Source organism: Carcharodon carcharias, chromosome 3 (assembly GCF_017639515.1).
Source record: "Carcharodon carcharias isolate sCarCar2 chromosome 3, sCarCar2.pri, whole genome shotgun sequence".
NCBI lineage: Eukaryota > Metazoa > Chordata > Chondrichthyes > Lamniformes > Lamnidae > Carcharodon > Carcharodon carcharias.
The window spans coordinates 222895393-222907931 of NC_054469.1; the positions used below are offsets into that span (position 1 = coordinate 222895393).

The window sequence follows — 12539 nt, forward strand, 5'->3', positions numbered from 1 at the left end:
TGTTTCGAATTCCACATAATAAGACAACTAAAAAAAAAACAAAGCAAATAACGCACGGGGCTTTGTTTCCAGAATGGAATTGAAAAGCAGAGATGTAGTGTTAAAACAGAAAACGCTGGAAGAAAAAACTCAGCAGGTTAGGCAGCATGTGTGCAGAGAGTGAAAACCAGAGTTAACGTTTCAAGCCGATGACCTTTTTCTCTCTCCACGCAGATGCTGCCAGATGCTGCAGAAGTTCTATCCGGCGTTTTCCGTTTCTTATTTCAGGTTTCCAGCGTCCGCTATGTTCTGCTTTTCGATTACAAGTTACATTAAATCTGCATAGAAATTTGCTTGGGCCGTACTTGGGAGTACTGAGCACAGCCCCGGTCTCCATATCGTCAAAAAGACACAGAATACTGCAGAAGATGCCGGAAAGTTTTACCTGACCCACCAGGAAACACCGAACAGGCTGGGGCTCTTTTCTCTCGACCCGGTGGAGGTCTTTAAGATTATGGAAGGGTAGACGTGGAGATGTTGTTTCCATTTGCAGAGAAATCACAAATTAAGGACCTTGAATGTAATAGTCACTAATTAATCCAATAGGGAATTCAGGAAGAAGCTTCTTTACAGACAGTGATGAGAATGTGGAACTCACTACTAGATTTTTTTTTTAATTACTCGTTTGTAGGATGTGGGTGTCGCTGGCTAAGCCAGCACTTATTACCCATCCCTAGTTGCCCTAGTTCAGAGGGCATTTAAGAGTCAACCACATTGCTTTAGGTCTGGAGTCACATGTAGGCCAGACAAGGTAAGGACAACACAGATTTCCTTCCCTAAAGGGCATTCATGAACCAAATGGGTTTTTACAACAATCATCAATGCTTTCATGGTCATCATTAGACTTTTAATTCCAGATTTTTGTTGAATTCAAATTCCACCATCTGCTGTGGCGAGATGCAAACCCAGAGCATTACCCTGAATCTCTGGATTACTAGTCCAGCGACAATACCACTACGCCACTGTCTCCCCTTGGAGTGATTGAGGTGAACAACATCGATGTCCAATGTTCCATTAAGGGGAAGCAGGGTAAACACATGAGGGAAAAAGGAATAGATGGATATGATGATGGGGTGAGATGAAATAAGGTGGGACGAGGTCCATGTGGAGCATAACCACCAGGATGGGCCTGTTCCAATGCTATTCATTCTACATAATACTGTGCACATCTTTGGGAATTATAAGCATGGGCAGAATTTTTCTCTGCATTAATTATAAATTACAGCACCATGATGTACTATATCCCCAAGAAGCATAAATGGCACCCAGTAGCTGAAAATCAAGGCTATTTAAATTTGCAGCACACCAAGCAGGTCTTTATGTAAAGTCCAATGTTCCATTAATTTTCCACAGCCCTTTGACAGGTCAATCTGCACCTAATTCAAACCGTGCAAAGATATACATACGTAATAAACCTTGTCTAAAATTATAAAAGGGTTTGATAGAGTAGATGTAGGGCAGACAACTCCCATTTGAGAGGGGAAGCTGAACCAGGGGCATTAATATGAGAGAGTCACTAACAAATCCAATAGGTAATTCAGGAGAAACTCCTTTACCCGGGGAGCAGTGAGAACGTAGAACTCACAACCACAGGGAGTGTGAAGCCATTCATCAAGGGAAGCTGGATAGACACATGAGAGAGAAAGGAATAGAAGGATATGCCGATGGGGTGAGACGAAGAGGGGGGTGGTGGTGGGGGGGGGGGGCGATGGAAGGAGGCTCATGTGGAACATAAACACTGGCAGAGAGCAGATGGGCTGAATGGCCTGCTTCTGTGCTGTACATTCCATGAAATATGACTAAGCTGTACTTACCACCTGATCCATGGGGTCACTGGAATAGTAATTCTCAGAGTGAGTACAGCGAATCCACACCGGCTTTGTATTTAGCAGCTCTTCCTCCTCTTTCTCCTCCTCAATCTTTTCAGTGAAGGAGCTCTCTTCAGCCTCCTTGCTTCGGGTTGCCGAATGGAGTTTCTCCTTACTTGAACTGTGACCCGTTGACCTTCGATCTCTCTCATCCTCCCAGTGAGGGCGCTTCCTCTCTCTGCTGCTTGACCGGCTTCAAGAAAAAGCACAGAAAGATTCCAGACACCCTCAGGCCTTTGTAAAGAAATAAAAACCTGCCCTTTTTCCAATCAAATGTTTGTTGCACGCCGAATGAGGTAAGGGAAATAAAAGCGATTTTCCAGCACACCGCCAGGAATTTGTGCCAGCTATAGTCATCGCTGTCCTATGAAAGTTAAATTTTGAGGACAGGTTGTGTAAATCTGCAAAATACTGCGGATTTTGGAAATCTGAAATAAAAACAGAAAATGCTGGAAAAACTCAGCAGGTCTGGCAGCATCTGTGGAGAGAGAGAGAAACAGAGTTAACGTTTCAAGTCCATATGACTCTTCTTTAGAGCTAAAGAGAAGTAGAAATGTGATGGATTTTATACTGTTTAAGAGGTGGAGCAGGTGGAACAAGATATAAAGTCGGTAATAGGTGGGAGCCAATTAGAGATCAACAAAGATGCCATAGACACAAGCAAAGAGAGTGTTAATGGTAGTGGTAAAGTCACTTCTTCTTCTCTTTAGCTCTGAAGAAGAGTCATACGGACTCGAAACGTTAACTCTGTTTCTCTCTCCACAGATGCTGCCAGACCCGCTGAGCTTTTCCAGCATTTTCTGTTTTCATTGTATAAATAAGGGTTGTATTATATTAAGCAGAGGAGCTCGAGGGATGATCCAGTTGAGCTGTATAAAACGTTAAAAGAATTTGACAGGATAGAGACACTTTTTCCCTCAGGTTTTAATAGGGTAGATAAAAATAGGCTGTTTCCATTAGCAGATGGTACAAGGGTTGGGGGTGGGAGGGACACAGATTTAAGGTTTTGGGCAAGATATACTGGGGGGGAACGTGAGAAAGAACATTTTTCCCCACAGTGAGTGGTAATGATGCTGCCTATGAACCGGGTGGTGAAAGCGGAGACGATGAACGATGAAGGAAATTCGATGAGCACTTGTGGGAAATACACTTGCAGAGCTGTGGGGATAGAGCTGGGGAGGAGCGAGACTGACTGGGTTTCTCTGAAGAGAGCTGGCATGGATTCAATGGGCCGAATGGACGCCTCCTCCTCGCCGTAACGACCCCTGATTTTACCCTGGGCAAAATCAAGAGCAAGGGGGCATGATCTTAAAATCAGAGCTGGGCCGTTCACGGAACAAAATCAGGAAGTACTTTTGCTGCTCGCAGCGTGGTAGAAATCTGGAACTCTCTTCCCCAAAAGGCTCCGGACGATGCTGGGGATCCACTGGAGCTTTCAAGACTGAGATCGCCAGGTATTTGTGAGGTCAGGGCAGGAAGGGATATGGTGCAATCACAGGGTAAATGGAGTAGATCAGCCATTATCAACTGATTGGCAGAGAGGGTTCGAGGGGCTGAATGGCCTCCTCCTGCTCCCATATCCACACACATTGGAAAATGTTCATGCTCAAATTTTAAACTTACTATGAGGTAAGCTCTAAACGATGGAAATAGACAAGCGGATTTTGCCTTACTTTTCCACCACCAATTTCTTTAAACTCCTTTAATCTGCGGGCGTTATTTTGAATTCAACGCCAAGTTTTTTTTTTGGCGGGCACGCTAATTAGCTGGAATTTGGTGCAGGCTGGAAGATGCTGGCCGAGGGACATCAGTTTGAAGCACAACCACTCGACCACAGTTCTCAGCGTCCTCTATACTTTAGCAACCACGAAACAAAGTTAAAGAATAAAACTTAGGGGAAACACAGGCAGGCTGAAAGTGCATAGCTCCCTGCTGAATTACCATACCTCATTCAAAGCTAACAAGCCCAAATATTCCAAGGAGAAACTTACGCTAAAGTAATTGCCTTCGTGGTTACAGCGCATTCAAACACCCATAAAACTCAACCACAGCCCCGAGTTATTTGGACATTAAATTAAGCATCCAAGTTGAACCCTCATTGGAAGTGCCTTGGGTGGATGCAGGGGAGACTTGCCAAAATACTTCCAGGGTGAGGGATTTTAGTTACAAGGTTAGGGCTGGTGAAGTTGGAGTTGTTTTCCTTAGAGCAAAGGAGATTAAAGGGAGATCTGACGGAGGAGTACAGGTTTAAATATGGTAAACTAAAAATAAAAAACTGTTCACATTAGCCGATCATACAAGGACTAAGGACACAGATTTATGGTTTTGGACAAGAGGTGAGGGAGAATTTTTTTTTTTACACAGAGAGTGGTAATAGCTTGGAACTCGCTGCCTGCAAGGGTGCTGGAAGCAATCAACAATTTCAAAAGAAAATTGGATTTTTTATTTTATTCATTCCCGGGATGTGGGTGTCGCTATCTAGGCCAGTGTTTATTGCCCATCCCTAATTGCCCTTGAGAAGGTGATGGTGAGCTGCCTTCTTGAACCCCTGCAGTCCCTGTGGTATAGGTACACCCACAGTGCTGTTAGGGAGGTAGGGAGGGAGTTCCAGGACTTTGACCCAGTGACAGTGAAGGAACAGTGATATATTTCCAAGTCAGGATGGTGAGTGGATCGGAGGGGAACTTCCAGGTGGTGGTGTTCCCATGTGTCTGCTGCCCTCGTCCCTCTAGATGGTAGTGGTCGTGGTTTTGGAGAGTGCTGTTGAAGGAGCCTTGGTGAGTTTCTGCAGTGCATCTTGTAGATGGTACACACACTGCTACTGTTCGTTGGTGATGGAGGGAGTGAATGTTTGTGGATGTGTTGCCAATCAAGCGGGGCTGCTTTGTCCTGGATGGTGTCAAGCTTCTCGAGTGTTGTGGGAGCTGCACTCATCCAGGCAAGTGGGGAGTATTCCATCACACTCCTGACTTGTGCCTTGTAAATGGTGGACAGGCTTTGGGGAGTCAGGAGGTGAGTTACTCTTCACATTATTCCTAGCCTCTGACCTGTTCTTGCAGCCACAGTATTTATATAGCGAGTCCAGTTCAGTTTCTAGTCTCCCAGGATATTGATAGTGGGGGATTTGATAGGTTGAATGGCCTCCTTAGGTGCTGTAATGATTCAAGCCTCACTGGAGAGATTCAGGCCAATCCCAGTGTTATTACCTCTGTCTACATCCTGAGATCTCTCAGCTTCTCATACAGTAACAGGCTGCTAACTGTAGATCCCAACTGCTGACATCAAACCTTTGCACACAAGGCACATGACCAGCCTCGACAGGCAAGTAACCAATGCTAGCTTTCCCAAAGCGTGTTTGGAATGACTAAACAAAATCCAAAAGCACTCCTGACTTTAGTGAGTGAAGGATTGGAAAAGAAAAGGGCCCAGTAAGTCTCACCTATGCGTCCTTTTCCGTTCACGTCTGTGCTGTCTTTCATACGACGGGGATCGGTAGCTGTCACGATGCTTATGTCTGTCTCTGGGGAGTGAACAAAAGATTATGTGCATTCCAGAGTTAAAATGGGTTAACATCATGAAGGCGTCTATCCCCTTCATAACGCAGCATGGTACAGAGAAAGAAACACAGAATCAATTGTTTTCAATTCCCTAAAAGTGACAGCTTTTCCCAGCCGGCAGATTCTCGGGCTGTCTTGCAGTTAAAAGTCTGAATATAGCTGGAGCACACAAAGCAGAAACGCCCCAAGTTCACTCACAGACCTGTACCGAGTTATCCAAGCTCCACTAAGACAGCACGAGCGACACTTTGATTTGCAGCGGCTGAGGTTACTCCAGTGACCCGTATCTGCTGAAAGTATGGACTTAAGGACTATCGGATGAAATAAGGGTGGCTATCGGCTGCAAGGTCCTCACAGTCATAGATCATTTTGCCGTTCATGTCCAGCACTGGATGGGTTTGTGAACCGTTACAATTTGAGCACTTTGTACAGAATCTCAAACCGGTCACACAACTTCCACCGGAACCAAGACCCAGGCTTCCATCATGACGGAGAACCTCTCCATCATGGCCAAAATCCCTGAAAGCCTAAGTCCCACCCCTAAACACTGCCTGTTCCATTTTCACAGGAACAGGAGTGGAGTCAGACTGGGGTTTGTGGAGGCAGCTGGCCATTTAAATCACCAGCCGCCTTCACTGATGTGGGATCTTGGTAGGCCAGGAGTGGGAAACCCAGAGAGTGCAGATTAGGCCAGGTAAGAGAAGGTCTGATCTTGGTGGATTCATTTGGATAGCCAGGGTACGTTTCCCTTTGGGGAGGTAAGGTATCCTTTTGGACATGGTCCTGGGACACCTTAGCGATAGGTAAGGCACCCTTTAAGATTGTTAAAAGTAAGCATGATTGAACGTAAAAAGTGCATGAACTCATTGGAACTGTTAAGCTGTCAAGAAACTGCCAAGCTGTCAAGGAACTGTCCAAGGATACTAGGTGAGTTGGCATGGAAGGAGTAAGTGCAAAGGGTGGTTGATGGGCGGGGCATAGGTTGGTATGAGTTAGTACTAAGTTTGCATTGGTGCTACAAGGTGCCGTGGGGATGTGGGAGGCATAGAGGGTATGAGCAGCTATGATGGGTGGGTAGAGGGGTGTTGGTTGGCATGGGGATTTGAGGAGCCATGGGGATGTGGGTTAGGGGCATGAGATGGCATGGAAGTGCATGAGGAGTGTGGGGGGGGGGGGTGGAGGTGGAGGAGGGGGTTAAAGCGGGTGAGGGCCTGAGGGCCGTTTTTGTTATAATCTTTCTTTTTGATTTAATTCAATCTAGTGCCGGAGCACAGAGGCGGGTCTTCCACCCAGCAGCTTCTGCACTCGTTCCGGGAGCAACCCGACTTCCAATCCAGCTCGTCTCCCGGAATGAAAATCCGACCTGGGGCGTGGCTATTTTTAAAGGCCGGCTTTGCGGAGCTGAGAATCCTCCCATCTCCATGCCCCTGACCCAGGGGTGAAAACCTGGGCCCACGTGTTTGCTTAAAGCGCCTGCTGAACAATTTACATCCTAATCAGATTACAATACCAACTGCTCCATGGTTGTGGCTGTTTCCGCCTTCACATGGACAAGCCAACGACCCAGCAGTAAGCAACAACACACACTGAAGCCTGCTGGTCACAACCTGATGCGACAGCCTTCAACAGCCCATTAAAAGACCAAGGTAATACATTTCAAGAAAGCATCTTTAAGAAAAGTGTGTATAAAACGCTTTATAAAATGCTAGTTAGGCCACAGCTGGAGTACCGTGTGCAGTTCTGGTCACCACACTATAGGAAGGATGTGATTGCACTGGAGAAGGCGCAGAGGAGATTCACCAGGATGTTGCCTGGGCTGGAACGTTTCAGCTATGAAGAGAGACTGGATAGGCTAGGGTTGTTTTCCTTAGAGCAGAGAAGGCTGAGGGGGGACCTGATAGAGGTGTACAAAATTATGAGGGGCGTAGATGGGGTAGATAGGAAGAAACTTTTCTCCTTAGCGGACGTGTCAATAACCAGGGGGCATAGATTTAACGTAAGGGGCAGCAGATTTGGAGGGGGTTTGAGGAAAAGGTTTTTCACCCAAAAAGTGGTTGGAATCTGGAACACACTGCCTGAGGGGTGGTAGAGGCAGGAACCCTCACAACATTTAAGAAGTATTTAGATGAGCACTTGAAGCGTCATAGCATACAGGGTTACAGGCCAAGTGCTGGAAAATGGGATTACAATAGATAGGGGCTTGATGGCCAGCACGGACACGATGGACCAAAGGGCCTGTTTCTGTGCTGTATAACTCTATGACCATGAAAAGGGAACATCTTATACAGAATGCGCAACTCTGTAAATAAAGTCTTCACATTGCCGTAACATCTACTGTGTGACTCACCAAAACGTAACTTGAAGTTACCGCTGTCAAGCCACCTAACTGGCTTTTAGCAACCCTGCCTTCTGTCGCCGTCCGTCACCGTCTACCGCCGTCCGTCACCGTCTGTCACCGTCTACCACCGTCTACCACCGTCCGTCACCGTGCGTCACCGTGCGTCACCGTGCGTCACCGTCTACCACCGTCCATCACCGTCTATCACTGTCTACCACCATCTATCACCGTCCATCACCGTCTACCACTGTCCATCACCGTCTAGCACCGTCCATCACTGTCTACCACCATCTATCACCGTCTACCACCGTCCATCACTGTCTACCACCGTCCATCACCATCTACCACTGTCCGTCACCATCTACCATCGTCCACCACCGTCCACCACCGTCCATCACCGTCTACCACCGTCCATCACCACAGGCCAGGACATCCCTAAGCAAAAAAAAAACTACCTGAAAGGGTGAATCGATTTTGAAAATATTTTAAAACAATAATGCATCTCAGAAAAAGGTTATTAAGCCTCTCATTACTTTGAAAACTCGCATAGGGTGTCAATTATCCCACTTCCTCAAAGTACATTTCCTTGATACCAAAAAACAATGCAAGGGCCTGTGTTTTTTTTTTAAATAATAAACCAGCCTTCAATAATCTTTTCTCAAACACTGGTTTGGTCACATTGTTTATTCAAATCTGAGCACCACACTTTAGCAAGGATATGAAGGCTCTGAAGAAGAGGTTTACCAGAATGGTTCCAGGGGATGAGGGATTAGTTGCATGGAGAGATTGATGTTGTCCTTCCCAGAACACTCTAGACTAAATGGAGATCTGATAAAGCTTTTTGAAGGGTCATGAGGACTCGAAACGTCAACTCTTTTCTTCTCCGCCGATGCTGCCAGACCTGCTGAGTTTTTCCAGGTAATTCTGTTTTTGTTTTGGATTTCCAGCATCCGCAGTTTTTTTTGTTTTTTATTATCTGATAAAGCTGTTTAACATCATTAAGCGTTTAGACCGAGAAAACAAAGAGAAACTGGTTTCCAGCGGCTTTCGGTCGGTGGACAGAAGGCAGAGATTCCAGTGACTGGTAAAGAAGCAGGAGGAGACATGAGGAAAAGCTTCTTCTTAATGCAACAAAGGGCTAGGATTCGGAATAAGTTGTGTGGTGAATACAGGTATACTTGCTTTCAAAAAGGAATTGGATAATTTCTTGGAGGATCAAATATTACAGGGATATGCAGGGGGGGGGGGGTAAAAGAGTGAGGATTGTTCTTTGAAAGATATGTATCAACTTGATGGGCTGAATGGCCTCCTTCTTTGCTGTACTATTCTACGATTCTCTGTTTAGCAATTTTCTCCTTCTTAAACTATTTCCCCAGATTTATAGCGGTGCTGCTACAAAATACCAAAACTCAAAAGGCTCTGCTATAATATCAAGGCTGCAACGTTAACCTCACTGACTCAGGAGCTGACCGAGGTGCCGTGAGTTTCCGATATTGCTGCCGACCTTTTTGAAGGTCCTCACCTGCTGTGGTCGCGGTTTCGGTGTCGAGCCGGTGACCTCCCCCGGTCGCGGCTGCTCCCCCGGCGCCGGCTGCTCTCCGATCTCCTCCGCTCCGGACTCCTCCCCCTCTCCCCCCGGGACTCCGGCCGGCGGCGCTGGCCGTGGCTCCGGCAGCTGCGCTCCCTGCGGCGGCGGTCCCGCTCGGCCGAGCGCCGGCGGCCGGGGGGCTTCTCCGGCGGGTAGGGCGGCTTGTCCCCGAAGCGCTCGGGCCGGCGGGAGCCGGAATCCGGTGGGTAGCCGCCGGATCCGGAGCTGGGCTGGAAGCCGCTGTTGAGGTGCTGAAGCGGGTACGGCTGCGAGTAACCCATCGCGTACGGGGGCTGGTAGCCGACGGTCTGGGGGGGCATCAGCGGGGGAGGGGGCTGGGGCGGGGGCGGGGCCGGCGCCAACATGTGGTGGAAGCCAGCCGGTCGGTCGGGGGTCCCCGGAAGGGTGGTCACAGCGCTGGGCAGGGGGGGCGCCGGTGTAAAGCAAGGCAAACCGGGAAAGCCCTGGCGCACCGGAGGAGCGGGAAACGGAGCCCGGGGGTGGACGGGGCACTGCTGCGGGGCACTCTGCGTGATGTCCATCTCCGCCGGCTGGGGGATGTGAGGCTGGTAGGGCATAAAGCTGGGAGGAACATAGCCCGTGCCCTGCGGGGCGGGGAAGCGGGGAGGGGGCAGCATGGGGGGAGCGACCTGCTGCTCGTGGGGGAATAAGGGCGGGGGCTGCTGGGGGTGAACCGGTCGAAAACCCGCGGCCTGAAAGTTCTGTGGAGGCATCCGGTTCCCTGGGGCGCCCCTGCCCCGAGTGCCCCCCACCTTCGGGATAGTGCTGTGGCCGGCGTGCGCGGCTCCCCCTCGCCCCAGGTGAAATGACATGGCGCCCTTTAAGAAAGAAGATGGTTAGAATGATTTCAATACGTTCTGCGATGCAAAAACATCAGATCCAAGCACAACTAAGTCCTGCTGTACAGGTATTTCCAAAACCATTTCACGTGAATTGTTGGCTAAAAACAAAATAAAAAAAGCACTGACTGACTAAAGGAGAGCAACTTGCAAAGGTTTCCATGGAGAAACGAAAGGACATGCAGTTGTACAGCGTCTTTCTCAACCAGTGGGTGCCCCAAAGTGCTTTATATACCTTGAATGAAGGAAACCCAATTTGCACACAGCAAGCTCCCACAAACAGCAATGTGGTAACGAATAGGTGGTCATTTTTTTTGTGTGTTTGAGGTATAAGTATTGGCCAAGACAGTTGGGGAGTGGGGGGGAAAGAAAGAGGTCACCTGCCCTTCTTTGAAATGCTGCCATAGGATTTTCACATCCACCTGAGAGGGCCGACGGAGCCTGGGTTTAGCTGACACTCCAGTGCAGTACTGAGGGAGTGCTGCACTGTCAGAGGTGCCGCTTGGCAGATGCTATTTTTTTCTAAGCAACTATTATCGACCCATGGCAAAGTTGTCATACATGAAACTCTGAGAGAACACTGTGCGGAAAAAAATTTCCTCGCTGAAGGGTTACTCAGCCTGTGTGTCAATAATCTTCCTGATAAGAATTCAAATTCACATCCAACCTGTCATTTTGATTTTCTTTTTGTCTAGCTAATTTGGAGTGTCAATAGAATTTATATTCTTAACTCTTTCCTCTGGTTAAGTATTCTGTGCTGCTCAGCACACAGGTGTGGGGCTAGATAGTGATAGCCCGCTGGATCTCCACAGAGCGAGGCCCGATCACACCATCGTATGAATTAGGAGCAGGAGTAAGGGCCACTCAGCCCCTCGATCCTGCTCCTCCATTCAATAAGATCGCAACTAGGCAAATGGCCTTTGGTTGGGGGAGGGGGAATCGTGAGTGTTTTTTTTCCCCCTCATGTTTAGCCTGCGCACTGAGGCCAACAATCACACATTACTCCGGCCGAGGCTAACAGACTCAGCACAGGCCAGGGATCGAACCTCGTTCTTTGCCCTTTTGTGCAGCAATTGTCAGACCGAGGAATACCAACACAAAAAAACCTTAGAAGGAGTTGAAGAGCATGTACTTTATCTCACGTCTTCTCATGAATCATCCTTTACTTAAAAATTGTATTTCTGAGCACCATCCTAACTGCTAGACCACATGGGGAAAAAAAACCATTCATCCTTGATTACTCAAAATAACCAAAATACAACCAACGTTGCAAAGAAGTTATTTCTTGCAATCTCGGCTTTAAATTAGAATGCAGCACTCCTGTGATCAGAATCGATTTCAGCCTGGAATGTGCAATCTAAACTAGGTTTTCAATATTAAATACAATTTTCCCATTTAAAACTGTCCCCAAGTATAAACAATTGCCACCAATCCAGGTTCAACACATTTGAATGCGTTCACCACTCAACGTCTTGAGGCATTTGGTTGCACATTAATACGCCAGAGGATAAACAATTAATGCTTAAGAGCTGGGGAGGGTGCAAAAGAGTAAGATAAAATATTGCATTCATATAGCACCTCATATATGACGTACCAAAGCACTTTAAAGCCTACAGGCTTTTTTTGAAATCCAGTCACTGTTGTAAAGCAGGAAATGCAGCAGCCAATTTGCAAACAGCAAGTTCCCACAAACAGCAATGAGACAATTGCCAGATATTGTTTTACTGATGATTGAGGGATAAATATTGATAACATATTCCTTCTTCTCATTATTTTATTGCCCAGTTATTAATATTTTCCCATTATCTTACTGTCCCCTTTATCCACCTGTGATTGAAGCACTCTGTCCTTACCCCCCCCCCCCCCCCCCCCCCCCGCCGCCAATGCAGCAATTCCCTCCCTTTATTCGTCACACACCATTGTATTTGGCTGCATGGCACTACCGAAATGGGGAGTAGCAAATAATAACTACGCCGAACGCCGCAAGTGCATTGTTCATTCAAAATAACTTGTTGCATTTCAGCAATTTGCTCAAAGTACTTACAATTTAGGAGCGACTTGCTTCCGTCACAGGAAGTAGACGCAGCAGCATAGCTGAAGCTCTCGGATGTCCCAGCCCCACGGACTGTCCTTATTGGTCTTCCAAAGCTGCAAGGCGGAGCTTGCATGGAGGAGAAAGTAACAGCAAATGTAATATATGGGGGGGGAGGGGGGGAAGAAATGCATCATTTCGGTTTGGAAGCAAACCCAAATGCCCAGCCAAACAACAGGGGGGGGGGGACTTTGTAT

The 12539-nt window shown here is 47.5% G+C and overlaps 1 protein-coding gene across 2 annotated transcripts in view; it reads right to left on the bottom strand.

Moving 5' to 3' along the window:
* The window catches only part of drosha (drosha ribonuclease III), a 159217-nt gene extending 146827 nt beyond the window's left edge, over positions 1-12390 (bottom strand). For both annotated transcript variants that reach the window (XM_041184702.1, XM_041184701.1), the window contains exons 1-4: positions 12295-12390; positions 9325-10229; positions 5347-5427; positions 1854-2100 (exon numbers count right to left, since the gene is read on the bottom strand). In XM_041184702.1, the coding sequence (XP_041040636.1) occupies positions 1854-2100; positions 5347-5427; positions 9325-10223 (1227 nt within the window). In that variant the 5' untranslated portion in view covers positions 10224-10229; positions 12295-12390. The remainder of the gene's footprint in view (positions 1-1853; positions 2101-5346; positions 5428-9324; positions 10230-12294) is intronic.
* Positions 12391-12539: the final 149 nt, after the last annotated feature.